Here is a 27,753-nt window from a genome sequence, read left to right on the forward strand (position 1 = left end):
CCCCCCTCCAGAAATGCATACTTACCTTGAGCTGCGGCCTCTGATGTTTATTGACATCCAGGGGTGCAAGTCTTCTCTGTCTCCTGCCCATTATAGACATCAATGGGGCGGTCTCCGATCATTGCTGCCCTTGGCATGCAGCCCCATGGAGGTCTAAGGTGCTGTAATGAGCAGGCATGCCCAGGATAGTGAAGACTACCACCCCTAGATGTAAATAAACACCAGGGGCTGCGGCTCGGGGTAAGTATGCGTCTCTGGAGGGGGAGAGGGTCAGTTAAATGAGTTCATGGGGCACTCTGTGTCTTTCAGTGTACTCCTCCTTTAAGGACAAGATACGTTGACGATGTGTAGATTTATCTTGCAGTCCTCCTCGTGGCCCTATCATCTGTAGAGTCCGTCCCCTCCATCTAATCACTTCATTTCCCAAATCTTCGTACCGTAACTCGTCGCCGAGATCTATCGCGCTTTACACCAGACCGGCGTTCTTGTTTTGGAAAGCTTGTCATGCGAGTCTTTTGCTCCTTTTAATTTTTTTCCTGACGTTACATAATCGTTAAGACTCCGGCAATCCATTTTTCATGCACTAATCTTCGCTTTGTCCTTTCCATGTAGAGGATTTAGAAGGAAGCACTTTGATCCCATCGGAGATGACTAATAAAGTTTTCAGACAAATGGGGTCTTTTTTTTAGGACCATCCAGGTTGGGTGCTCTTATGACATTGGCTGTGTGCTAGCAAGGGCTAACGGGAGAGGGGGGGAAGGGGAGGGGTTATTGCTGGGCGGGCTTTGTATTGTCCGTGAGCTTTGCAGAAAAGATGCCGCTTGTCTGTGGGAATCTCAGATCCCCGATGTGGTGATGGGAAGTGACAACGCCGAATAGGGACTTGATGGCAGGACAATAATTCAGTTGACGTTGGAGACTCATTTCTCCTTGTGACACCGGGGTCTAGAAGAGTGCAGGATTGGCCCGAGTGTTCTGTTAACCCCGATGCTGATACTGGATGAGACAGGGGGCTGTAGCTGGAAATCTACAAATCCCATCATGCATCTGCCTCTGGGAAATATGCCTGTGGCTGTCCAGAGTCTTGCAATGCATCATGGGACTTGTAGTTGCACCACAGCTGGAGGGCCGCAGTTTGCCTACCCCTGCTTTAGAACTCTCTCCGCTCCTGTTCTATCAATCCCAGGCAGGGGGGCAGGGATGTGACCTTTGGGTCTTATCGAGGGGGCTGTATGATTATAAGGACTGCATGGGAACAAATACCTGGCCAATAGAATAGCTCCTGTATATGTGTTTCAATGGCGGAGATCACATGTCCATTTCCGGTGGGCCGGTTGTGCCGGCTGGTAGGACGTCCTGGACTGGCATTGGGCCTGCCAAGGTGCACCGGTGTTTCTAGGTCTGAGGCACTCGGTGTCCTCGTTACATTTTGGACGGGGGTAGATCTTCTCCCGGTAGCTGCAGATCGGCGTAGGAAGCGGGGATTAGCGGTGACACGAATCCCGGATAGCCGGCATCTTCAGCAATATTCACATTCAGGCAAATCCTCCTCTCCGAGCAAAGCGAGTCCTAATTCTGACTTTGCAGCTTAGCCGCTCCGCATTATCGCATGCTTATTTAAAGGCGCGCTGATCTCTTCCATCGCACTTTATGTTCAATTCTCGGTTCTAGGAGTTGTGCCGTATGTCCTCGGGCAAGAGGAAATTGTTCTATGATGAGACAGATGTGAATCCTTTTCATCTGAGCAATAAAGTCTCACGGTTTGGAGTGATTTTTTTTTTTTTTACCATTCCAAACCCAACTGAAGTCACTCCCCTTTTTATATCTTTAGGCCCCATTCACACTTAGCGATTTATCGCGCGGTAATTCCCGCGATATCGCTCTCCAATGCTTCTCAATGGGGCAAAGGGTCCTGCGGGTCGTGCGTTGCTACAGCAGGACCCTTTTTGGAGCAGATTTAGCCGCGATTCCAGCTCGCAATATCGCGCAAAATGCAAATCGTGCGATTTGCGAATCGCGCAGTGTGAATGGGGCCTAATAGTCCTGTGCCCTCCCATCTTATGTCCTGCGACTGGTTTGTTTTCCTTAAATGGTTTAAAATTGCTTTTTGCTCTGCGTGAAAATGCTGCTTCCTGTTCTCACACTCCAGTGCTGTGTGCTGGCAGAGCTGAGTAGCAGCCACGCCTCTCAGCACAGGTGTCCTGTACTGCAAAAGATGGAAGGGGGTGTGTCTGAGGGGGGCCTGTTGCTCAGTGATGATTATTGAGTGCACTGGGTCTCACAATGTGCATTAGAAGCTGCAGCAAGTCGGATAGAACCTGACTCATTTCCTGGCTGGAGGACATCCAGCATCATCTAGCACAGGGAAGGCCCTCCAGCTGTGGTGGAACTACGAATCCCATGAGGCTTTGCAAGATTCTCACAGCACAGACATGAATCCCGGAGAGAGATGCTTCGTGGGACTTGTAGTTTCACCGCAGCTGGAGGGCCGGAGGTTTGGCTACCCCCTGATCTAGCGGTTTTCTTTCCAGCCTGACTGTCTCTGACTCCGCCTCTTTCATTCATTGGATTTCAGTTCTTTCAATCATGGAGGCTCAGCATCACATGTGGGCAATACCTGGGGCCAGTATGCATGCAAATACAGTCTACAAGACATTTTTATATTTGCATAACTCCTCCCAAGATCCAGCCCACTGTTTGCATGAGGGCTCTTGAGAGGAGCACTAAGGCAGGGTACTGTGATGTTTTCAGGAAGCTATGTACAGCCCCCTGCCTGCTCCTCTCACCAGCCATCATTGCATAGAGAAGCAATTGGTTTCCAGTTCTGCCAACCATGGATGCTCAGTATTATATGTAGGCTTTACCTGTATGCAAATGTGGTCTGCCCAGGAACCGCCCACTCCCTCCAGACTAACACCCCCCCATTAAGGGATTTTGATATTTGCAAAGATCCAGCTCACTGCTTGCATCAGGGCTGAGGGCACTTACAGAGGAGTACTGAGGCAGGGTGCTGTGATGTTTTCAGGAAGCTATGTACAGCACCCTGCCGGCCCCTCCCACCTGTCATGATTTGCCTGTGTTCTATCAAAGATTGTGACTGGGTTGGAATGTGTGACCGGTCACGTGGCCACACATTTTAACGTAGTCACGCCTATTTTCTCTGGTGTTAAAATATGTGACCGGCAAAAGGTGAAGAATTCCAACGCTTTCTCATCTGCCCTGAAATAGCCGATCTTTCCTTAAATCTCACTTCTCTCCGACTTTGTGAAATGTGAGATGGCACTCACAAAGTCGGATAGAAGTGACATTTCAGGACCGATCGGCTGTTCCAGGGCAGATCGGTTCTCCTGCAGCACATACCATCAGCAATATCGATCTGCCCTGGGACAGCTGAGAAAGCGTTGGAATTCTTCACCTTTTGCCGGTCACATATTTTAACCCCGGAAAAAGTGGGCGTGACTACGTTAAAACGTGTGACCACGTGAATGGTCACACATTCTACCGACGAAAAACTGGGCGGGATTATGTTAAAATGTCTGACCACACTGTATTCACTGTTTGATATACCGTTGAACTTGACACTGAATGTAACAGTGACGTCACTTATGACCACAACCAAAACAAATAATAAACATTTTGAACAAAAAAAAAAAAATGCGTGACCACGTCACAGGTCACGCATTCTAACGCAGTCATAAACCTTGATAGAACACCTGCATTCATTGCATAAAGAAGCATAGAGCCCGGTGATGACATCACTGCATCTGAAATTAGATATGTAACAATAGTTTTGTTTAAACATTTTGCTACAATGTTAGTTATGGGGGAACGGAGGAACCGGGGAAGGCAAACTATTCCAATTCCAGCTTTGTGGCTACAGTGTGGAAGGGAAAGAACGCATTACAGATTCCTGTGTCACCGTTTTCCTGTTGCAGAGGCATTGGTTGTGACTTGTGAGCTTCCCTCGTAGCAGAGAGCGATTGTTGAACGGTCCATTGTGTTGCTTCGTGCACTGCGCTAAATGCGATAAAATAAATATTTCAGCGCGCCAAAATAAAATCTGTTCTTTTTTTTTGTTCCCTGTTGCCCTTCACAGAGACGGATCTTAGATGGCAGTTTGGGGTTTGCGGCTGGGGTGAGTATATTTAACTCTTTATACAGCCTGTGTCATGTCTGCGTGCGAAGTGTCGGATAATGCCGCGCTTTTGTTTTTTTTGTTGTTGTTTATCCCCCGTAACACGCGAAGGATCCGAGCGCCCATTGTGCTTTCATCTTTCACCGCAGGCTCCCCGTGAGACGCGCTCTGTCAGGCATTGTTCTGTCACTCTCCCTAATATTTCATGTCATTGACTTCCCATTAACCGCCGGAATAGAAAGTCATGTTGCAGCCCTGAGATTCCGAGGAGAGGTTTTAAATGCCTCGCGACATCCTCCTCGCTCTGATTTGGGGGAAAAAATGTGATGCAAAAAATACAAATTTCCCATGTGCATCCTAAAGGGGCCAGCTACAGTTTCCCTGGAAACCTAACTGGGGGTCTGTTTATAAACACTTTGCATTGACCTACACCCTGTGAATGTCTGTGAACATTTGTTTTGTGCAAATAAGAATGTTCTTCCTTTTTTTTTGTTTTTGTTCTTTCTTTATTCTTATATTTTCTTTTCAGGTTGAATGTGTTCCGATGGGTTATACCGCCACTTGCAGGCACAGAAAAAAAAGCTTGGCTCTGGGGGTAGCTCCTGCTGGTGGCCACACCCCCATCCAAAGCAGTTTTTGCATAGCGTCAAGGAGTAAGCGCCTATCTCCTTGCTGGGGATATTTGTTCCTTTTTTTTAATCCCCAGTAGGGTATTATTTAAAAAAAATTTTTTGTTATTCAATATTTATTGTTCCCGCCCCTCGGTGGGCACTGCTTTGAGGACGTCCCATCGGTGCAGAGATCAAGATCTCATCCTGTGTCCTTTAATGAACGGAAGAGAAAATAGGATTTTTTTGCACTCACTGTAAAATCCTTTTCTCTGCGCTCATTGAAGGACACAGAACCCTCCCTTCTTTGGGTATTTTTGCACCTTAATTCTACTACTTTGTGACTAACTGAGCTGCCTTGGATGGGGGTGTGGCCACCAACAGGAGCCGCCCCCAGAGCCGAGCTTCTTTTTTTGTGCCTGCAAGTGGCGGTATAACCCATAGGTACAGAGATCAAGATCTCCGCTGTGTCCTTCCTGAACGGAAAAGAAAAATAAATTTTTTCCCCCTATTCTCATCAGCTCCATCTAGTGGCCATAATGTGGAAAGACATCAGAACACATTCAACCTGAAAAGAAAATATATTAAGAACAAAAAAAGAACAACCAAAAAAAAGAAAGAACATTCACAGCGTAAATCTGAAGCTCTATACCAATGGGTTATACTCCCAATTGCAGGAGTAGGACGCTATTGTTTATTAATAAATTGCAGATACTTGCCCTTCTATAGCCCTGGGGTATTTTTAATTTAAAGTGAACATGTTCCTATATTTCCTATGGCCACCTGTCAGATATGTGAGTACCATTACCGTGATTTCAAGAAAAGGGTGTTGAAACGGTGTAGATATCAAATACTTGCAGCTGTAGGAGAAGGACGGAAAAATATGCGGGGCAAGGGCGGAACTATCACCATAGCGGCCGCCTGTGTCGCTATGGGAGGTCAGGACAAGGAGCAAAGTGGTCCCCCTGATGCCGTGCGGGCCGCCTGGGTTCGCTATGGCATCTCAGGCTGCTGACTGTCACTGGCGGCTGTGAGGGTCCTGTCAGTGATCTTTGCAGCGGCGCTTTCCTCCTCACAGCCGCTGCTGCGTCAGTGACAGCCAGCAGCTGTGGAGCAGGAGGCTGGGCCCGGCGTTGGCAGCGGAGGAGGTGGAGCCCGGCGTCGGCAGTGGAGGAGGTGGTGTCCGGCAGCGACTGTGGAGGAGGCTGACAGCGGATTGGAGCTGACATGTAAGAGGTGTGCAGGGGTGTGACCAGCCCACCTGAGACCCTGCAGAGCCCACCATATAGATTCTATGGTGGTCTCTGCAGGGTCACTCTCAGGTGGGCTGTTTGTGAACAGGCTGCTGACTGTCACTGGCGGCTGTGAGGGTCCTGTCAGTGATCTTTGCAGCGGCGCTTTCCTCCTCACAGCCGCTGCTGCGTCAGTGACAGCCAGCAGCTGTGGAGCAGGAGGCTGGGCCCGGCGTTGGCAGCGGAGGAGGTGGAGCCCGGCGTCGGCAGTGGAGGAGGTGGTGTCCGGCAGCGACTGTGGAGGAGGCTGACAGCGGATTGGAGCTGACATGTAAGAGGTGTGCAGGGGTGTGACCAGCCCACCTGAGACCCTGCAGAGCCCACCATATAGATTCTATGGTGGTCTCTGCAGGGTCACTCTCAGGTGGGCTGTTTGTGATCTCAGGTGGGCTCTGCAAGGGGCGTAACTAGAAATCAAAGGGCTCCATACTAAATTTTGGTGATTTCCAGTTACTCCCCGGACACGGGTTGCGCCATTTAGTTCAACATTTAGTTGTTGTTCATAACCATTTACAAGCTTGTAACAGATAACTCTCCGCAGACCTGGCACTCCTCCTCCCGGTACACCAGCGTCCAATAAATTAAGGAGCTTTCTCATTAAGATGTCAGTCATTAGCGCTCTGCGCACCTGATGTACGGCGTTGACCTTTTAACCGGCTCAATATATCGCCGCCATTAAATGTCTTTACTCCTAAGGACAATTGACTTGTTCCTGAGTGCTGCTCATCCAATCACAGATATATTTGAGTCCTTCATCACCAGTGTCAGTTTATAACATAAATCCGCCAGTGATTTCATTTAGTTTATTGCCGGATGTTTTTTGTTGTTTTTTTTTTGCTTTGGCTTAATCGTCTTGCTTTGTAAAGCAAGCTGCAAGGAAGGATGACAACCCTCAGGGTGGACCGAAATTCAAAAAGTGACACTTTATGTGGAACATCCAGTGATTGTGCCTCAGCAGTACCCTAAAATAATCTACTTTTTGTCCTGAAAAATAGCAGTGCACTTGCCGGTGCCTTGAGGCTCGTAGATGTAGCTCGCAGCGTGAGGCCTAAGGCACTGTCGCCTGGGACTCCTAGTCTCAGGAGATTTGATGATGTCACTACTGTGCTGCTCACTGTTCTCCTTACTGGAGAGGAAGTTGTACCTGAGGAACTGTAATGCAAGGATCTCCCTGCTCCTGCTTTATCCATTCTGTACATCTCCCTCCATCGCTCCTGCTTCTTGATCATTACCCCACCCAGTCATCGGAGAGAGAGAGATATGGGGGGGGGGGAGAGAGGGAGGGAGTGAGAGAGGGAGGTGAGAGAGAGAATATTGGGAATCTGTGTAAGAGCAGCCGTCTGGAACTCCTCCGAAACCTGGAAGCTTAATTAAAGGCTGCAGCATTATTAAATGATAAATGATACATATAAGTTACATTGTCTCCATCCTGACTGCATTCCAGTAATAAACGTTAAAGAGGAACTTTACCCCGATCTTTAAAATAATAACAACGACACCTTTAGAAATGTTTAGTGATGACAATCTACACGGCTGCCTCCGCCCAGTTGCAATGACAGATCAACGTCCCCAAATGACAATAACAACTGGGCGGAGCCGGCCATGACGCCAGTTGTTGTTCATGGGCCGGGAGGAGAAGACTCTAGCAGGTCCCGGCCAATAGCAAACAGTTGGGTGGAGCTAGCTGTCACTGCCAGCTCCGAAGAATTGTTTTTCTTTAAAATATCTTTTATTTTCTTACAAGGGCGAACGGTAGCGAGTGAGCTCCCGGAGCTTCGGCTCATCCGATCCAGATGTTCATCGGCTGAGTTGAAGTCCTTCTGCACTTCGGCTCAGCCGAACATACAGAGCATGTTCGGCTGACCGAAGGCAACCGATGTAAGGCTGATTTTAGCCGATGTACGGCTGGAATCAGCCGCACTGAGCCGGAGTGAATAGCTGAACAGCGTTCGGCTCACTTCACTTTGGCTGGGTTACTCACTCGGCTGCCTTCGGCAGCTGTGTGAATAACCCCCCTATATGTAGTTTGTATGTCTTTGTGTGGGTTTCCTCCGGGGATCTGTTTTCCTCCCACACTCCAAAGACATGCTGCAAGGTTAAAGGAGAACTATGAGGTGAGTGCTTTTCACTCACCTCATAGTTCTAGCCGACCTGTGACAATGAGACTGTCACAGGTCGGCTCAGTAGATCGGGAGGTGAGGGAACACATACCGGCGTTCGCTCACCTCTCGATCCTGTCACAGCTCTCTGCCGTGACAGGGGAGGGGATGGATTCCCCCCTCCCCGCTCCGATCCTCCAGCGCTGACTGGCGGAACGGACGGGGGAGGGGGCGGGTACAGCTGGCTCTGCCTCTAGATAGGCAGAGCCAGCTGTCACTCACGCAGCTGGGCGGATCCCGGCATCATTGTCGGGATCCGCTTCAGTTGCCGCATCTCAGTATACCGCGAGCTACAGCTCCCTATATGCTGAGCTTAGGGTGACGGGAGGACGCTAGTTTGTGTCCTCCCGTTACCCTTAGGAGAACTGTGGGGAAAAGCCTTAACCCCATAGTTCTCCTTTAATTGGCTCCTGTATATATGCATGTGAGATAGGGAACCTTAGATTGTAAGGACAGGGAGTGATGTGAATGTAAAGCGCTGTGTATATCGTCGGCGCTATATAAATACCTATAATAAATAAATATTAAACTGTGTATAATCTATTTTACACTCCCTTACCCCACCCTCCCGTCTCATTAGCTTAGAGGTCAGGCACTGCAAGCCTGATTTCAGCCATGAGGCGGCAGAACGTATACAGAATGTAATGCGGACACGAGGATTTTCTTTTAAGTTATATTTATGTATATTTTTATATAGAGATCGAGGGGAAAAGGGAGATGAGCGGTGAAATCTGCTTCATGTTTTTTATTTCTTTTTCCCGTAAGCCAGAAAAACAGATCATATATTACCGCGGTTCCATACTGCGGCAGCTTGCGCTTCCATCTGTAATGTTAATTAGGAATTTATTTAAATGGTCTTGTTAGGATTTTAGATCAAATCCATTTCACTTTAACATTTTTTTACTATTCCGTGCCAGATACAATGATGCTTTTATTTTTATGGCAAGCGCAATCTGCAGCAACGAAGGCACGTAATGCGTTTATAAGTGTGCGCATAAAGAAGGTAACCTGCTTTATGCACGCAGGTATCCACAAGAACAATATTCGTTTTTAGTATTTTATTTTAATGGGTTTATTGTATTTTTTACAGGGTATCTTTAACTTTTAAGAATACCGTTGTATGAATTTATTGAATTATGATCTGAAAGTCCCACAGCCCACCTTGTGATTGCTTCTCCCTGTGAGAAGGAAGAACTTAACCCCCCCTCCATATATAAGGCTGTTAAGGCCTACTGGACCGTCACTTTGATACACTCTATGGGCCAAAGTTTGTGTACACTTGGTCATCACACCTATATGAGCTTGTTGGATATCCCATTCCAAAGCCATGGCCATTAATATGGAGTTGCCCCCCTCCTACATGAACATTAGTATGGAGTTGCCCTCTTGGCCATTTATTATGGAGTTGCCCCCCTCCTACATGGACATTATTATGGTGTTGCCCACCCATAGCCATCAATATGATATCTAGTTGTCACCCATTGCCATTAATACGAATTACTCCATTTGTGGGTATAACAGCCTTCACTCTTCTGGGAAGGCTTTCCATAAAGTTTTGAAGGGTGTTATTGGGAATTTGTCATATTTGTGAAGTCAGGTAGTGATGTTGGATGAGGACACGGCTCACAATCGGCTTTCCAATTCATCCCAAAGGTGTTCAGTAGGGTTGAGGTCGGGGCTCTGTGCAGGACACTCGAGTTTCTCCACACCAGACTGGTCACAGCATGTCTTTTTATGGAGCTGGCTTTGTACACCTGAACTCAATAATTCTTATGGATCCGCAGTGTTCCATAAGGTTTCCTATGTTCCATAGGGTTGAGGTTCAGGCTCTGGTGTGGAGGAACTTGAGTGGCCTTCACAAACAGGTCACACCATGTCTTTATGGAGCTGGCTTTGTACACGGGACAGTCATGGGTGGAACAGAAAAGGGTCTTCACCAAACTGTGACCACAAGGCTGGAAGAGCACAGTTGTCTACAATGTCGTTGTATGTTGGAGGATTACCAGAACCTTCACTGGAGACACCTGAACTCAGTCCTTTGGAGAGGTGACCAGAACTTTTGATTCAACTCTTTCCCTCTGCAGAAGGAGGAAGCATTCTCTTGTAAGTGTATGTCCAGCCAAACCCTTTGTTTCTTACATCTGGATAGAGTGAGGAAGGGTTAGACCCATTCCATGTCTTTGCTGCTCTCCAGGGCTCCAATAGGGATATTTAGCCACGTTTCCTGCTGACATTTTACCAGACAAGAAGTGAGAGTAAATCTCTAACTGCAAATCAGACAGGAAACAATGCTTTCCTTTAGTAGGGAACCTCTGTTTTGTATTTCTCGTTTTATCTCTGTTGCAGGTTTTCTCTCTCACCTGGTGAAACTGTTGTCAGGTGGACAGGAAGTACGGATAGACTACTGTTGTTTTTATTGGCTACACATAGAGATATTTAACGTTTTCCCTGGCAATAAAATCCACCGATGTCAACAAGTTTGACTCTTTCACCCGCGGCAGCTCTCATTTACCCCTGATATGAGTGCCTGCAGTTCTGAATGAGGGATTGTCTTTCTCTTCTAATAAGCTTTACACCTCGTTCACACCTAAACGTTTTGTACCGCGTTCTACGCTCAACGAACGCTCTACAAAACGCTCAAACATCTAAATCCCATTGTATTCAATGGGTCTGGTTCACACCTTGGCGTATTTCAGCCCTTCCCTAACGCGCTGCAAAACGGCCCACGCCTGAAAAGGTACATGTACTGCTTTGGGCTGTTTTTGTTGCGCGTTTCCATTGCGAATCACGGTAAAAAAAACGCGCGGCAGACGCGCATATGCAATACGTCTAGGTGTGAACCAGGCCTAAGTTGTATCTTGGCCTTCAGCGATACTTGGCTGAAATCCAGGCAGTGCATGGCCAGCGTTTCTGACCATCTGCAGCAGTATGCTAGCAGTCTCTGATAGTGGTATTACTACATAAACATATACTGAATATTAAGTACAGCCCCTTTTTGAGGATGCCCAAGGCCTGCAGCTGAGGACCCTGCGTCTAGTGTCCCTGTATCTAGATAGTTGACCACCGATGTTCTGCTCTATCTAAGCTTAGGATAAAAGTTTTGGCTTTGGGTACACTTCAAAAACACTAATTGGCTGCTCTTTCCAGCAGGTAATATACCTCTCTGTAGCTGAGGGATGATTTTTTTTTCTTCTTTTAGTTTTCTCTTCTTTCTGCTAAATAGCTTTTACCTAGAGTGAGAAATCACACAATGGACTCCTTGAGGACGCGACCCTTTTGATTTTTTTGGGGGCAGTTTTGAGTTTCTAAGCTGCCTCTGGCTTTGGAAAATGTCTCTAGCTTGTAAAAGGAAAACCCCAGGGCGCTCTTTCCATCCACTGGCCCTGTACTTCTCCTCCGAACGTTGCGCTGATGTCAGCTTCTCATCTGATGCCTGAGAAAAATACTTGTTACCCAATCACATGTTCATTGCCCTCCTTTTGAGAGTCATGTGAAATCTCTTTCATCCACATCTACGCACATCACAAGCCCGAGACATGGGGTGATTTGTGTTTTGTCCCAAGGGTGCACGGAGGACTTTTGTCACGAAATAAAGCGTAGGCGATTCTCGTTATTCTTAATGCTGGCCACTCCGCACATCATTTTTCTGTCCTTTTTTTTTATTTGTAGGTCTTGGCCCCATTCGAACTTTAAAGGTGAACATTTTCACGCAGTTTTGAGGCGTTGCTTGTGCGTTTTTCATGACTGCTCGGGCTTCGGGCATTTTTGTTTTGTCCAATGGAAAGTATACTCAAAGCCTATCTCCATCACCAAAAAAAAGGGACCCTTGCAAGGGGGCTAATTCCCTGCGCGGCAAGGGTTAAATGCTTGTTATTGTCTAGGGCCTGGAGTAAAGCAGATTTACATACCTGAACCCTGCTTCCCTTGCGGTGGGCGCTCTCCTCTTCTCTCCCTCTGCTCCGGTTGGTGGAATGTCACTTGGTGGCCTCACGTCTAATGCAGGTCTATGGAAACTGCATTAGAGCTGATGACGTCAGTGGCCCTTAGACCGCCGGAGCTCAGGGGAGAAGAGGCTGAGGGGACCGCTCTAGCATTCCGAAGGGAGCAGGGATCAGGTAAGTAAATCTGCTTTACTCCAGCCCCTGGAGAATAACGAGCATGTAACCCTTGCTGCGCAGGGGTACTCCACTGCGAGTGTACCTTTTTTTGTTTGCCAGGAGATGGGCTTTAACAAATGGGTCCTACAGACATATAGAAGATTACCTTTTGCTGCCTTTCTATGAGCCTGAGTATGTCACCCAGTCTGGGAAACTTCACGCCTAATTTTTTCCCCAGGCCCTCTGCCACTTGACACCTTTCTTGCAATGGTCATCACTGGGGTCATAGAGGTTCTTGTGGGTCTTCACTAGATGGATAAAAGTCTCCACATCCAGCATGAACCCTCCTGAACCCAACATTTTATTCACAGGCATGAGGTTGCTAGGAGGAGGAGGAGGCTGGAGGAGACACAAAACCATGCCAAGATGCTTCATATTGATGTTATCACATGAAATGTGCAATAAATCGCTTTAGAGATAATGGGGGGAGGGGTTAGAACCCATTGGAACGTTTTGTCCTGCTTGTGGATATTTTCTGTCCATGCTGCTGCAACCGCATTTGGTTTTGTGTTCCATTCAACTGTAACCTAAGAAGAACTTAGATGCTCAGAAGAGAAATTACCGCTGGAAGAATCCATCGAAGCCAACACATCCAAGAGTGTTGAGCCCTACTTCCCTGGTGGTTGGCACTCTCCTCTTCTCCAGCTCTTCTCTTGTTGGGGGAATGTCCCTCAGCAATCTCGCGTCTAATGCAGATCTAAGGAAACTGCATTAGACCTCATGACATCAGCGGCCTCCTCCACGGTCCCCCTGCAGAGCATCGAGGTTCCCCCAGCTGGCTCCTTTTTTCACTATAGGATGCAGTAATTAAGAGATTTCTCCTCGCTTCCTGTCCCTCTGACCCAATGTCACCAAGGCAGGAAGTGATAGAAATTCTCCCCCATGGGGTCATAAACAGCAGCTCTTCCGTACGCTACCAAAACCAAAATGTTGTGGTGAAGGTGAGCTGGAGAGGTCTTCAGACAGAATAAATTAGCACCTCGTTCATTCACTAATGGAGTTGCTCTTAATATAAATAAATAAATATTACTGCAGTTTGAGTAATTGGAAAGGATCAGAGCGTTTGGTGACGGCTCTTGCTGTGTACCGGTTTGGAACCCCACCGGATGAATCGCCTGGTAGCTGAACAGTAAAGGGCGGTTCGGTGTATCGCTTGACTGCCTTTAGACACGAACACACCTTTCCTCCGGCTCATCCGATTAAGATGTAAATGATGGATGAGCACAGGGATACAGGAAGCAGCTGAAGCAATTTAGCTGCGGGCTTATAATGCGAGGTCTTTAGCCTGTTGATGTACGAGGGCCCAAAGAAGCCTGTGATTTATTGTAGGCAAAAGACGCCAGAAGGGGAAAAATAAAAACGTATGAATTCGTAAACACTTCGAAACGACATACATTGTTCCGTCGCAGAAATAAATTCGATATCCTCTTTTAAGTAATCATTTGTTTTCCTCCCGCCACTAGAAAGCACTACACCGCTGTCTACGGAATAACGTTATTTCTGGGGATCAGGCTTTCATTTTTAGGAATCTGCTTTGCAATTCACTTCAGTCTTGTACGGCTGATTTCAGCGGTACATCGACTAAAAATCAGCCGTACATCGGCTGCCTTTTGGCTTCTCGGCTGAAGTTCAGAAGGAATTCGTCTCAGCCGATACAGCATCTGCATCTGCCGGGGGCCGAAGCTCCGGCAGCCCGCTCGCCCCATTCTCATAGGGCAGTGATGGCGAAAGTTTTTGAACCCGAGTGCCCTGCATACAGATCCAGAGAAGCCCCACGTCAGGAGGACAGGACATCGCGATCTACCAGGGATCCCTTTGCGATCAATGGTAGATCGCGATCGACCTAATGGGCACCCCTGATTTATTATATTGCTGGTTCGGCAATATATTAAATAGAATCTGGGCATCTGCCTGGTTTAAAGATGGCCGCCTCGATTCGCAGCGGCCATCTTTAAAAACTTAAAATGACTTTACAGTGACCTGCACCTGGAGTGTGCGGGTCACTGTAACCGGGACCTAGGCTCGCGTGCCACCAGAGGGGCCTCTGCGTGTCCTCTGTGGCACGCGTGCCATAGGTTCGCCACCGCTGTCATAGGGGCTGAACGACTGAGTGAATAGCAGCATTCAGCTTGCCTATTCTGCTCGGTACCTCGGAGGTACCGAGTAGAATAGAAAATAAGTGAAAAGAGTGAGAAAAAAAAAATATAGAGGTTGAGAAATCATTTTAAAAATGATACAAAATAGGACAATTGAAAATAAAGCTACAGCGGGATCCTTCGGCTCTTTAGTGAATAACCCCCTCACCTTGGTTTTATGGCACGCGTTAAAAATACTCCATCTGTCAGAAGTGATTCGATTCTCCTATCAAAAATGATCAGATCAGACACGAAGAGGAATGAAAAGAGTTGCCCACACGACTTTTATTTATCTTGAACTTACTCAGACTATCAAAAAGGTTATTGGATCAAGTTGAAGGGGTTAAAGTTTAAAGGAGAACTATGGGGTCAGTGTTTTCCCCCAGAGTTCTCCTAAGGGTCACAGGAGCACATAAACTAGCGTCCTCCCGTCGCCCAAAGCTCGGTATCAAAAATCCAAAATATCCCATCGCACTCCTGACCGCAGACGACCCAACTTGCAGGGTGGGTGCGGTTGCGACAGCAGATGCCTCTGCAAATAACTTGAATTCAGCAGAAAGTCACTCGCACTCCAGTATAACGTCCAGTCAATCTATTTATTGACTAAATGGTACAGCTTTTCCATGCAACGTTTTCCCTTCGTCAGGCAAACCCTATGGTTCCGAAATGTTGCATGGAAAAGCTGTACCATTCAGTCAATAAATAGATTGACTGGACGTTATACTGGAGTGCGAGTGACTTTCTACTGACTCCAACGCTCAGTATATAGGGAGCTACAGCTCGCGGTATACTGAGACGCCGCAGCCGGAGCGGATCCCGACATTACTGTGGAGATCCACCCAGCTGCGTGATTGACAGCTGGCTCTGCCTATCTAGAGGCAGAGCTAGCAGTACCCGCCCCCTCCCCTGTCCATTCCGCCAGCCAGCACTGGAGGCTCGGAGGGGGGGGGGAATCCCTGCAATGAGCCGTGAGTGACAGTCACCGCTCTCTGCAGGGAGATGATCGAGAAGTAAGCGAGCGACGGTATGTGCTCTCTCACTTCCCGATCTATTGATCCGACCTGTGACAGTCTCATTGCCACACGTCGGCTGGAACTATGAGGATGAGCGATTTTCACTCACCTCATAGTTCTCCTTTCAAGTAAGTTCTACAGGAAGCCAACATCTGCCGGAACATACAGGCAACCAAGCAATGCTAAAATATCGGTTTATACCGGGATTGGCTTTTTTAATGGAAGAAACTATTTATGCTGCAATCATGGCTCGAAATTTGACAACCCAACAAAAGCCTGTGAATATCTCTTAATGAATCCACGTTTGGCGCCTTTGATGCTCTGCGCCGAGACATGGGAGGCTCATCATCCAGAGGGGCTAATCTTACAGAACAAATAACTCCGCCACCACTTGAGCGAGCTATCCAGCCTTCTCTTCCCTACGTGAAACTGATATTGGATTCCGTCTGTCGTCTTGTTCCTCGGGCTCGCATTAAAGCCGCGACGATTTGAAACGGCTTTTCTACTCCGCGAAAGTTTTTTCCATAAAAGTGATTCTCAGCAAGATGAGCCTTGAGATGCGTCAACAATGAGAGCCTGGGCCCCCTGGCTCCCTGGGCTGCATAAATCGCTGTTTTAAGCCAAATGAACTTGAAACTGAAAGAATAGTGGAAATGGAACTGCTGAATTTGAATGGCACTTTGATTTTTGCGGTTTTCTTGCAAAAAAAGAGAGCGTGTGTGTGCGGAAATATTAAAGCTAAACTCCGGGGAGATTTCAAACCTTCCTTTGCAATAGGGCTCACCCTGCACGACAAGGGTTAAAGGAGAACTATGAGGTGAGTGCTTTTCACTCACCTCATAGTTCTAGCCGACCTGTGACAATGAGACTGTCACAGGTCGGCTCAGTAGATCGGGAAGTGAGCGAACACATACCGGCGCGCGCTCGCTCACTTCTCGATCCTGTGCCGGCAGAGAGCCGTGACAGGGGAGTGACTGGATTCCCCCCCCCCCCTCCGCTCCGATCCTCCAGCGCTGACTGGCCGGACGGGGGCGGGTACAGCTGGCTCTGCCTCTAGATAGGCAGAGCCAGATGTCACTCATGCAGGTGGGTGGATCCAGACATAATTGTCGGGATCTGTTCTGGCTGTGGCGTCTCAGTATACCGCGAGCTTTAGCTTGCGATATACGGAACTTTGGGTGACGGGAGGACGCTAGTTTGTGTCCTCCCGTTACCCTTAGGAGAACTATGGGGAAAAGCCCTGAGTTCTCCTTTCAATGCTCAATTTTCTCTAGGGTATAGTTTTACTTACCCCTTGTTCCGCCAGCTGCTGGCACTTTCCTCTTCCATCTGACGCTCTGGGTTGTGTGTGGGCCCTTGGCACCCTCACTTTCAATGTAAGACTGCTGAGTCTTGCATTGTCCTTGATGATGTCAGAGTGTAATGGATGGAGTGTCAAAGAGAAGCAGCTTGAGGAGCCCGGTAGCACGTTGAGGAAGGAGCCTGCGGAGGGATAAGGCAAGTAAAACTACATTCTAATGTTCCCCTGGACAATAAAAACAAAAACAGCATTTATGCCTTGCATTTTGAGGGAATTTCCTAAAGTTCAACTTGAAAGCGTGTTGGGGAGCTTCACCCTTAGTATCCTGGTGACCATTGACCATTGTCCCCGGTATAGAAAGTGACAGGAAATCTAAAATGTTACCGTTGTCAGCAAGTAAGGGGACATTTTCTACTTCGGAAAACTGTTCCACTGAAGAGTCTAAGAGGCATTTTCCAATTCTTTGTGGAGATTTCCTCCTACTTCCCGTTTTCTCCTGGACAGGAAGTGTAGCGAATCCTACCAGACCAGATAGACAGCACACAAAAACAGGAGTCCTATCCATTCTCTAGTCTTCCCTACTAAGTTTTGGCTTTACATACACTACATAAACCTAAAGTGATCCCATCTTTTTCAAAGTGTCAGTTCTGTTGACCTCTAAGCATGTGCGGCCCATTTTAGATTTCTTAGTGTGCACCCTGAGGGCCTCGAATTTGAGGGTGCTAATCTTTGCCAGCTCTCCTTGTTGACAGATTGGCCTCACCCCTCTCTGCCTAACTATTGGCCCATTTCTGTAATGGGCGACTTCACTGGGTATTGGTAAGGCACAGGAGACATGAGCAGTAGGGAGGCACAGGTAAGGCACAGGAGACATGAGCAGTAGGGAGGCACAGGTAAGGCACAGGAGACATGAGCAGTAGGGAGGCACAGGTAAGGCACAGGAGACATGAGCAGTAGGGAGAGTCCATGGTCCCATCGCACTCCTGACCGCCAAATCCCTTTAAGAAGCGGGTGCTGCGGTAGTCAACGGGTGGCATCCGTTATGATCACAGGTAGAGACAGAGACACCGGCGCTCCAAAATGATAAGCAAACGTCTATTTATTGACGTGCAGTACAGCGGGGCCACAGAGGATCCCCTCATGCTTTTGCCTGAGGAAGGGGATCCTCTGGGAACCATACCAGGTGTAACATACTGACAGCCCCACTCCAGCAAAAAAAAAATGTTTTTTCTTTCTTTTAACTGGAACGCATCAAAAACGCGGCAAAAACACATAGCAACGCGTCTGCAGATCTGGACCTGATCAGGACCTGAAATCATGTGAACAGGCCCTTAAACATTGGGAATGTACTGCAGCAGTGCACTGCCTATTTTTGTTGCCCACACATACACTCTGAGAATCCATCAAGGCTGCGTGACACCATCATTTGGCTTTGTAATGGAATTTGGATGGGACTGTGATTTATGCTGGGGGAGATCTCACCACTGGAGTCCTCAGGAAGTATAACAAGTCGGCACGTGTTTTATCAGGCAGACACATGATATGGGAAGTCTTGGTTGCGGGTGAAGTTATCATTTTAATAAATTTTTTTATTGCTGGCTGGACCAATTAGCTGCTGCATACCGAGCCGTCCTCTTACCCACAGGGGGCTTGAAATATGAAAGTCAATTTGTGCACATGGTGAGCCACTATGCTACAATTAGTCTTTGCAGCATTGGCCGGTTCTCTGTCGGCAGCAGCAGCGCTGCGGTTACACGGGCGCCAGTTTCCATGCTATTAAGGTCAGCGGAGACTGCAGACCACAAATTGACTCTCTTAATTATTTGCCTTGTTTTGTTACTATACACGGCGTCTCAGCGGGGACACCTAAATGTGCTCCATTTTTTTAAATATATTTTGTTTTATTTTAGATTGCTGGAAAAAAAAATTACATTGGCTAAATATTCCCATCCCCTAGTCGATAATGTTCCGTGGTTGGCGTCACAAAAAAAGCCTTTTACGCCTCCAAACCTATTAAAGCGAGAGATGCGCCGTCCAAAAAAAGACAAAAACAACAAATAAATGTCTGGCGGGATCACAGCATTTCCCGCTGATATCCACTGCTGGGTGTTCGGTGTATACTTTTTTATATTTTTCTTGTATATTTCTTGTATATAGACTGATTGTATATTTCAGGACAGCTTCTTGAGGCATTGGAGGTTGGAGGGGCCGGATATGTCCTTTTTTTTGTTTATCTTTTTGTGCTTGTTTGAATGAGGCTTTGGGTTTTGATGTAATTGGGAAGTTGAATTCTAAAATTGCACTTCAGTTTTCTTTGTTAAAATGGCGGCAATAGCTTTTGCTTGTCAGAATCGGCCAAGATTCGGCCACGGCAGTAGGGTTTTGGGCAGCTGCTTCAGGTATGTGCTCTGGGTCAGTGGCCGACCTAGGGAACAAAGGGCCCTGGTGCAAGATTTTTGCCCCCCCCTGTAGGCTCAGGCCCTGGTGCCTGGCGCACCGGCGGTAGGTCCCCCACTGCTGTGGGTGCCTGCATTATTTACCTGCAGCAGTTTAGGTTTTTAATAATGGGAGGTGGATATGTCTGTGAAGGTTCTCATTCATTTAGGTCAGGGGTAGCCAAACTCCGGCCCTCCAGCTGTGGGGTGAAACTACAAATACCACGAGGCATCTCTCTCCGGGAGTCATGTCTGTGGCTGTGAGAATCTTGCAATGGCTCATGGGATTTGTGGTTCCACCCACAGCTGGAGGGCCGGAGTTTGGCTACCCCTGATTTAGGTCATGGTATATCTGTCATAACCAAATCAAGGCAACTGGACTTATTATGGCTGTATTTTTCTTGAAGACTTTTTGCTGATCATCCGACTAGATTTCTCAACGTAGAATGAATTGAGAAAGCTATTCGGATGGCCAAAAGTCCAGTTCACAGATTATGAGAGGTGGAGCATTTTTAAAAATATATAACATATTAGAACCACTTCAATTTCCCTCTTTTGAAACACCGAAAAACATAAAAGAAAAAAAAAGAAAAAGGCAGCGCCTGCCTTCCCTGCCTCCGTACTTCACAGCAAATCATTTCCATCCAAATTTCAGGGGCTCGTTAAGGCTGCCGAATCGGAGCTTGCAGTTGTCTGCTGACAAAAAAAAAGTTACATTCTTTTACTTTTGTCAGTCGAAAGTGCCAAACAGATATAATTGCGGAACATTGTCATTAGATGCCGTTGTCTCGCGGCGAGACACCTGCATTGTAACAAGAAAACCGCCACAGCGACGGCACCTGCCAAATGCAAATTGCTCAGAAAGGTCAACATGCGCCTTTTGCTCTGGTAGATAGCCGATCTGCGGTTGGCATAACCAAGGCAGCAATCAAAGCTGTCGGACGTGAAAACGGTGTCTTTAATGTAACATCTTCACTGCCCGGAACGGAAGAGCAAAACAGAGGCATAGGAGGCGGTTTTGGACTGCTACCGCCACAAGCGTGAGCTTCATAGACCTTAAAGTGAACGCGTCAATAATTGAGAATAATGCATAGGTTACCTTGGTGGAAAGCGTTGTAGGAACAGTCGATTCTTAAAGGAGAACTATGAGGGGGGGAGGTGCTTTTCACTCACCTCATAGTTCTAGCCGACCTGTGACAATGAGACTGTCACAGGTCGGCTCAGTAGATCGGGAAGTGAGCGAACACATACCGGCGTTCGCTTACTTCTCGATCCTGTCACAGCTCTCTGCCGTGACAGGGGAGGGACTGGATTCCCCTCTCCGATCCGCCAGCGCTGACTGGCGGATCGGACGGGGGAGGGGGCGGGTACAGCTGGCACTGCCTCTAGATAGGCAGAGCCAGATGTCACTCACGCAGGTGGGTGGATCCAGACATAATTGTCGGGATCTGTTCCGGCTGTGGCGTCTCAGTATACCGCGAGCTTTAGCTTGCGATATACTGAACTTTGGTTGACGGGAGGACGCTAGTTTATGTCCTCCCGTTACCCTAAGGAGAACTATGGGGAAAAGACCTAACCCTATAGTTCTCCTTTTTAAAGTGACACTAAACTCAGGAGTTACACCTTAAAAATCCCTCAAAGTCCCGGAACTCTGACCAACAATGTATCTTATTTGTGTATGACTCGGCTGTAGATCCTCCAATCATCTCTGACACTGTCCTCCCTTCTAGAGGGGGCTACGTATGTTCCCCATGGTCCCTGTGTGTGTTGTAAAGTAGTCACCACTATGGGTTTGGATGCTTTGTTTGGGGCGGATCTTCTCTTCTCTGATTCTTTACTTATTTCTCTGTTCCTCTCGCTACCTTCTTTCTTTTCTCTCTTCCTTTCTCCTTTAGACTCATGAAAGTGAGCCTTCACGCACATTGATGTGACACTTTAGTTATTGGGAGTGTAATCTCAAACGTTTCTCTCGGCATGTGTGGATCCGTTTGCCTGTTGCCTTTTTAAAAAAATGTTTTTGGTTTAGTTATACTAGAAATGGCACAACATGGTACGTGTGGGCCGTTTATTTTATTATATTACATTGTAATTTATGCTTTTTTGCTGTAACCCCCTCTTGGCTAGTTGATTGCATTTGTGTGGGAGACCCCATGGCACTTTTGATAGGCACCTTGCCTCTATACCATGTGCTCTTAATTTGTTTTTTTGTATCTTGACAATATAATAAAATACTTTGAAAGATAAAGTAGTCACCGCTCCACGCTCGGTCCCGCGATGGACTACAATCTCAATACAAATTAGTAGGGATGCACCGATACAGAGTATTTGATCGAGTACTCATGCTTGCCCAAATGCTCCAATACCTTCCCCTATAACGGAACTTCCAGTTAGAGGGAGATTTCATCTAACCGGCTGTGTCACAAGGGAACATAAAGCTGGCTTCCTGGCCAATCAGGAAGCCAGGCGGCGGGTAAATGAATCGCTGCCCGCCTTCATGATTGGTTAGGAAGCTAGCTCCATGCTGTTTGGCCAGCTCCATGCTGAGCATTGAGCCAGCCAAACAGCATAGAGCCGGCCTCCCAGCCAATTAGGAAGCTGGACAGCGGTTAATAACCTGCCTCCCGGCTTTTTGCTTGGCTGGGAAGCCGCCTTGATGCTGATTGGCTGGGAAGCCAGTTAGGAAGTTGGGGGGGGGTGGTAATGACATGATTCCCGGCCAATCGGCATTGAGCCAGCCAAACAGCATGGAGACGGCTTTCCGGGCAATCAAGAAGGTGGGTAATGATACGCTGCCCGGCTTCCTGATTGCCCGGACAGCCGGCTCCATGCTAGGGAAGTACCAGTACTCTGTATGGCGAGTACCAAAAGATAAATATCAGTACTCGATACCAAAGTAACGGTACGGGTGCATCCCTACTAATTAGTAAACTAATCATGAGATTAGGCCCAGGAATAGCGTCTCTCTTCGTCCCCACAATACGCTCTTCCAGTTTTCAAAGCAATATGTCGGTTCTACATAAATGAATAATGGTATTTTCATGCACAGACACATCGCCAGGCCTATGAATTGTACAGGGACCGGTAAAATAAAAACATTCTCCAGCTACACAGTACATCTTAATGCCATGCATAAATCATGCCTAATGAGGGAGGAGGGGCCAGTGAGATGAGGGATGGGAATATGGTAATGTGTCCCAGGGGTCATTACAATCAATTTCGTAGACCAGGAGGTGACGGAATAAGGCGATCTATGCATTTTTAATCACAGAGAGCTTATCTTATGAAATTGATTTACATGGAGAGTGGAGACTAAAATGCCAGGAAGACGGTGTACCGTCGTGCGGTCTGCTTTTCCTCTGCTTGATTGTAAAATCAGATGAGACGTCAAGTCTTTTATTGCGTATGTGCATAAGAGCCCTTCACTGGCGTCCAACGGCAGCCTTGAGCAAGGGCAAACCTTCATACACATTTAAAGAAAACCTGCCAAGACATCTCATGTCCTCTCTGTGTGAAAATACTAGGTGCCTGGCTGCCATGCTCAATGCCTTCTGAGTCACTGACTATGAGCAAGGAAGTCTGACTTCTCTCTCACATGCTCATTGGCTGCATGCTTTTTTTAGGGTTCATGAAATATTAAAGGAGAACTATGGGGTCAGTGTTTTTCCCCATAGTTCTCCTTAGGGTAACGGGAGGACACAAACTAGCGTCCTCCCGTCACCCTAAGCTCAGTATATAGGGAGCTACAGCTCGCGGTATACTGAGACGCCGCAGCCGGAGCGGATCCCGACATCGAGATCCGCCCAGCTGCGTGATTGACAGCTGGCTCTGCCTATCTAGAGGCAGAGTCAGCTGTACCCGCCCCCTCCCCAGTCCGATCAGGCAGTCAGCGCTGGAGGATCGGAGCGGGGAGGGGGGAATCCAGCCCCTCCCCCTGTCACGGCAGAGAGCCGTGACAGGATCGAGAGGTGAGCGAACCCGGTATGTGTTCGCTCACCTCCCGATCTACTGAGCCGACCTGTGACAGTCTCATTGTCACAGGTCGGCTAGAACTATGAGGAGGAGTGAAAATCACTTCATCTCATAGTTCTCCTTTAAAGCCTTTTACAGAAGGACGTCCGCAGTTGGAGTCTCCTATATTTCTCATGACAGTATTCCCTGCCACTGCCACTTTGCTCCTATTGGCCCCCATAATGGGCACCACAGGTGTGCAGACCTCAGAGATATCACCAATAGAGGCTCTTCGTTTAGCATTGTTTATGACTGCCCAGTAGAATTAATAGAAATGGGTATGTAGGCAGGAACCCCTCCGGTTGCTAATTCCTTCTGGTAGGGATGGGGCCGCTCTTGTCTGGCCGGAGGGTTCGGGGAGCGCAGAGGCCCGCGGTGCTGTGCCCCCTGGGAGTGTGCCGCAAAAATCACTTGGGTTTGGGACACCGTCACTAGGTCATGGCACTCAATCTTTATCTGCACCACACTTCTTGGGCAGGCCTTCTGGCTAGCCTGCAGCAATTTTTATACCTTGGCCGGATGGCCTGCCAGGTTTGTCCATCGGCACTTATTTATCTAAGCACTATTTTTATGCACGATTGCACTTTTTGACTTCACAGAAGGCGGAGGGTGCGGGTACCTTCGGAGCCCGTCCTGAAGTTGGTGAGGAGGTACTGTGGCCTCTATGGGCTTCCCTGTCTCCTCCCACTCGGGCGTCTCTTTTCGGGAGGGCCCCCACCTAGTACTCGTAGTGCCTACTTCGGTAGGGCTCCCGCCGGCCTTCGTTAGGTTGGACTTAAGTTGTCCTTGCCCGTCAGGAGCCTTGGGCCCTAGGGGGGTTCAGGAATTTGAAGCCCTTCCTCTTTGGGGGAGGATCAAAGCACCTTCGGGCACTTTTTTTTTTTATTCGTCGTTGTAACCTCATCTTTTATATTTTACAAAAACAAATGGTTTTATATTGTGTTTTGGGGCATTAGAATTAACCTTAAAGTGACATTAAACCCTCAGATTTTTTAACATAAACCAATACTGTAATGTGTGCCTTACTGAAATCCATGGTAGTTTCCCTTCTCTTTGCTGCTCTTCCTTTTTAAATCCTCATCTCTTCTCATGCTGGGGGAGAACTTCCCTTTGCAGCTGAGTGACTCTTCCTGTAGTGCTGGCTCAGGTTGTGAACCTTCACACAGACACCATGTATCCATTCCAGAGACAAGGCAGTCTGCTGCAAAACAGAAGTTGTCCCCCAGCATGAGAACAGATTCAGATTTAGAAGGAAGAGCAGCAAAGAGAAGGGAAACTACCATGGAGTACAGTAAGGCGCACATTACAGTATTGGTTTATGTTAAAAAATCTGAGGGTTTAATGTCACTTTAAGTGCATTTTTCCAAAAGTTTGGGGTTTGATAATAAGTTGTGCTAATGTCGTGCAACATAAAAAACTGCATCTGCTGTCATTTTATTCTACAGGGTCTCGGCTTTCAGAAAATATATCATGTTTGGGGGGTTTTAAGTAATTTTCAGGCCTAAAATGTGGATTACAACATGGGTGCAAAAAATTAAAAAAATGTCTTTGTCCTTAATGGATAAGCAATGCCGGCATCATTTTTCAGATGAGGGTTAAGAAATGACAAAGATTTTAATTGGCTGCTGTGAGGTATACGTCCGCTTCTTTATCTTCTGGGTTTTATGCGTGCGGCCCGTGGGTTGCTGTCCTGGGGAACTCTGGTAACACTGCCAGCTCCCTTGCAAAGATGAAAATATTCTATAACGAGCAGTAATTATCAATCGAGTTAAACCCGGCAAATTAATAGTGCGGCCGCTGTGATATCATTGCTGTCTGCTACGCCGGCACCAGCCACTGCCGCCCAGACGCATAATGTATTTCCAGCTATGATCTTTTGTAAGTCCGGATACTGGAATTGTATCTTTTTCCTTTTTGCTGTTTTTAGATGAATGCGGTAAGCCTTAGGGCCCATTCCCACCACTTCCAGATTACCTCCGGACCAGACCAGGCTGTTTCCGGACCCAAAATGCATCCCGATGTATCCCTATGCTATTTCTGGCCCCTGTTCCCACCAGCGCAGTCCGTTCCAGACCAGAAAAATACTGCTCATCCTATTTTGTCTGGTCTGGAGTGCACTGGAATGCACCTGTAAGACCATTTTAAAGGAGAACTATGGGGTCAGGGCTTTTCCCCATAGTTCCCCATAGTTCTCCTTAGGGTAACGGGAGGACACAAACTAGCGTCCTGCCGTCACCCTAGGCTCAGTATATAGGGAGCAACAGCTCGCGGTATACTGAGACGCCGCAGCCGGAGCGGATCCCGACATCGATGTCGAGATCCGCCCAGCTGCGCGAGTGACAGCTGGATCTGCCTATCTAGAGGCAGAGCCAGCTGTACCCGCCCCCTCCCCCGTCCGATCCGCCAGTCAGCGCTGGTGGAATGAGCAGTGAATCCAGCCCCTCCCCTGTCACGGCACAGAGAAGTGACAGGATCGAGAAGTGAGCGAACGCCGGTATGTGTTCCCTCACCTCCCGATCTACTGAGCCGACCTGTGACAGTCTCATTGTCACGGGTCGTCTAGAACTATGAGGTGAGTGAAAAGCACCCCCCCTCATACTTCTCCTTTAAGCTAAAAAATAAATTTCCAATCGCGGCAAAAACGCAATGCACTAGATCTGGACCGGAAAATGGTGTGAAGCCAGTCGTAAAGAGGATGGAAAGGCCACATAGAACAAATGGCCCAATGGCACCTCCTCAAGCATAGACTTGTTGGTCTCTTGAGTCAACATGTAAACAGAAATGGCCACGTAAATACATTTTATTTTAGGATTTATCTATGGTCACATGATCCGCTTCATTTCCCTTCCTCTCCGGGTGGTGGACATGGACTTTCAGGGGCGGACCTCATGGCAGGAAGTCGCCGTCTATAGTAACAGCAGTGCATTAGACTTGCAGCCCTCTGCTGCTCCCGGGAAGCATTAGGGGGAAGCTGTAGGGGTTGGCCTTCACTGTCGCAGCATGTGCGCATGTGCGTCGGAGGAAGTGCCGACGTATTCACGGTGGACTGCAGCACAATGGAGGGCCCACAATGCAGAGACAATTTCAATAACTGCCATAAAGTGTTGTTGGTCCTTCACTGAAAGTCTAATGCAGAGAATTTCAACTCTTTTTCAGTCAAGGCTCCCCTAAAAATTATACAGAAGGTGGAGGTACACCATTCTAAAATGGAAAAAGCATAAATGCAACAGGACTCCCCCCCCCCACCCCTCAAAATCCGTATCAGACCCTTATCCTAGGGAGGGGTGGTAAATTCCAATGCTCCTTGCCTCCATCTAGTGGCGAAAATTGCCTTGCAAGCGGCATATGTCAGGGCAGATGTTTTTTGAATCATCCCCAATGCTTCTTCCAGAATACAGACAGTGCTGGACTATGAGAATAGCTATCCCAGCATGCTCTGCAAACTACGTAACATGGATTCACCCTGTATTAAAGGAGAACTATGAGGTGAGTGATTTTCACTCATCCTCATAGTTCGAGCCGACCTGTGACAATGAGACTGTCACAGGTCGGCTCAGTAGATCGGGGAGTGAAGGAACACATACCGGCGTTCGCTCACTTCTCGATCCTGTCCCTGCAGAGAGCGGTGACTGTCACTCACGACTCCCTGCAGGGATTCTCCCTGCTCCGATCCTTCAGCGCTGACTGGCGGAATGGACGGGGGAGGGGACAGGTACAGCTGGCTCTGCCTTTTAGATAGGCAGAGCCAGCTGTCACTCGCACAGCTGGGTGGATCTCGACAGTAATGTCCCGGCTGCGGCGTCTCAGTATATAGTGAGCTGTAGCTCGCGGTATACTGAGCTTTGAGTGACGGGAGGACGCTAGTTTGTGTCGTCCAGTGACCCTTAGGAAAACTCTGGGGAAAAACACTGACCCCATAGTTCTCCTTTTAAGCATGTCTATCATTTTCTAAGGAACATTTTTATTTAACAGTTGAATAAAACAAGCTTAAAAAATTGTTAACTTCAAAAATAAACGTTTGACCAAAAACCGTTCTGGTTCTTTTTTTTATATGTACACGGGGGCAGCCGTTATTTATCGGTGACATATGCGTGTTGCATTTCCTTGTGAGCAGCACGGCACAGCGATTGTGCGGCTCTGATTGAAAGCGGCAAACAATGAAGAGCTTGCGTGCATCAACGAGACGTGTAGTTAGAGAATGAAAGCAATTATCCGAACTAAAAACTCATCGTCTTAATTAATAGGGTTCAGACATCTTATATTTCTGCTGTTTCCTGTAAACATTGCATTACAGATAAGGTGAAAGGACGGGGGTCTCATTGTGTGAAGGTATCAATGAAAGCTTTACAAGAGGAGCAAGGTAGTCGTGATCTCTGAAAAAACGGCAAAGCCGGGGTTGGACCTCTGCAGTGGCGTCACAAGGTGGGTGCGGGGGGTGCGGCCCGCACCCGGGTGACACCATTGGAGGGGTGACACCAAAATGACTGACAGTCATTTTGGTGTCACCCCCC

At 47.8% G+C, this 27,753-nt stretch overlaps 1 protein-coding gene across 1 annotated transcript in view; it reads left to right on the forward strand.

The window, feature by feature from the left end:
- SLC39A11 (solute carrier family 39 member 11) overlaps positions 1–27,753 on the forward strand; it is a 204,503-nt gene that overhangs the window by 8,854 nt on the left and 167,896 nt on the right. Inside the window, exon 3 of the mRNA XM_018570330.1 lies at positions 4,097–4,135. Within this exon, the coding sequence (XP_018425832.1) occupies positions 4,097–4,135 (39 nt within the window). The remainder of the gene's footprint in view (positions 1–4,096; positions 4,136–27,753) is intronic.

The sequence above is a fragment of the Nanorana parkeri genome, unplaced genomic scaffold, assembly GCF_000935625.1.
Source record: "Nanorana parkeri isolate BGI_ZX_2015 unplaced genomic scaffold, ASM93562v1 scaffold1507, whole genome shotgun sequence".
Classification (NCBI taxonomy): Eukaryota; Metazoa; Chordata; class Amphibia; order Anura; family Dicroglossidae; genus Nanorana; species Nanorana parkeri.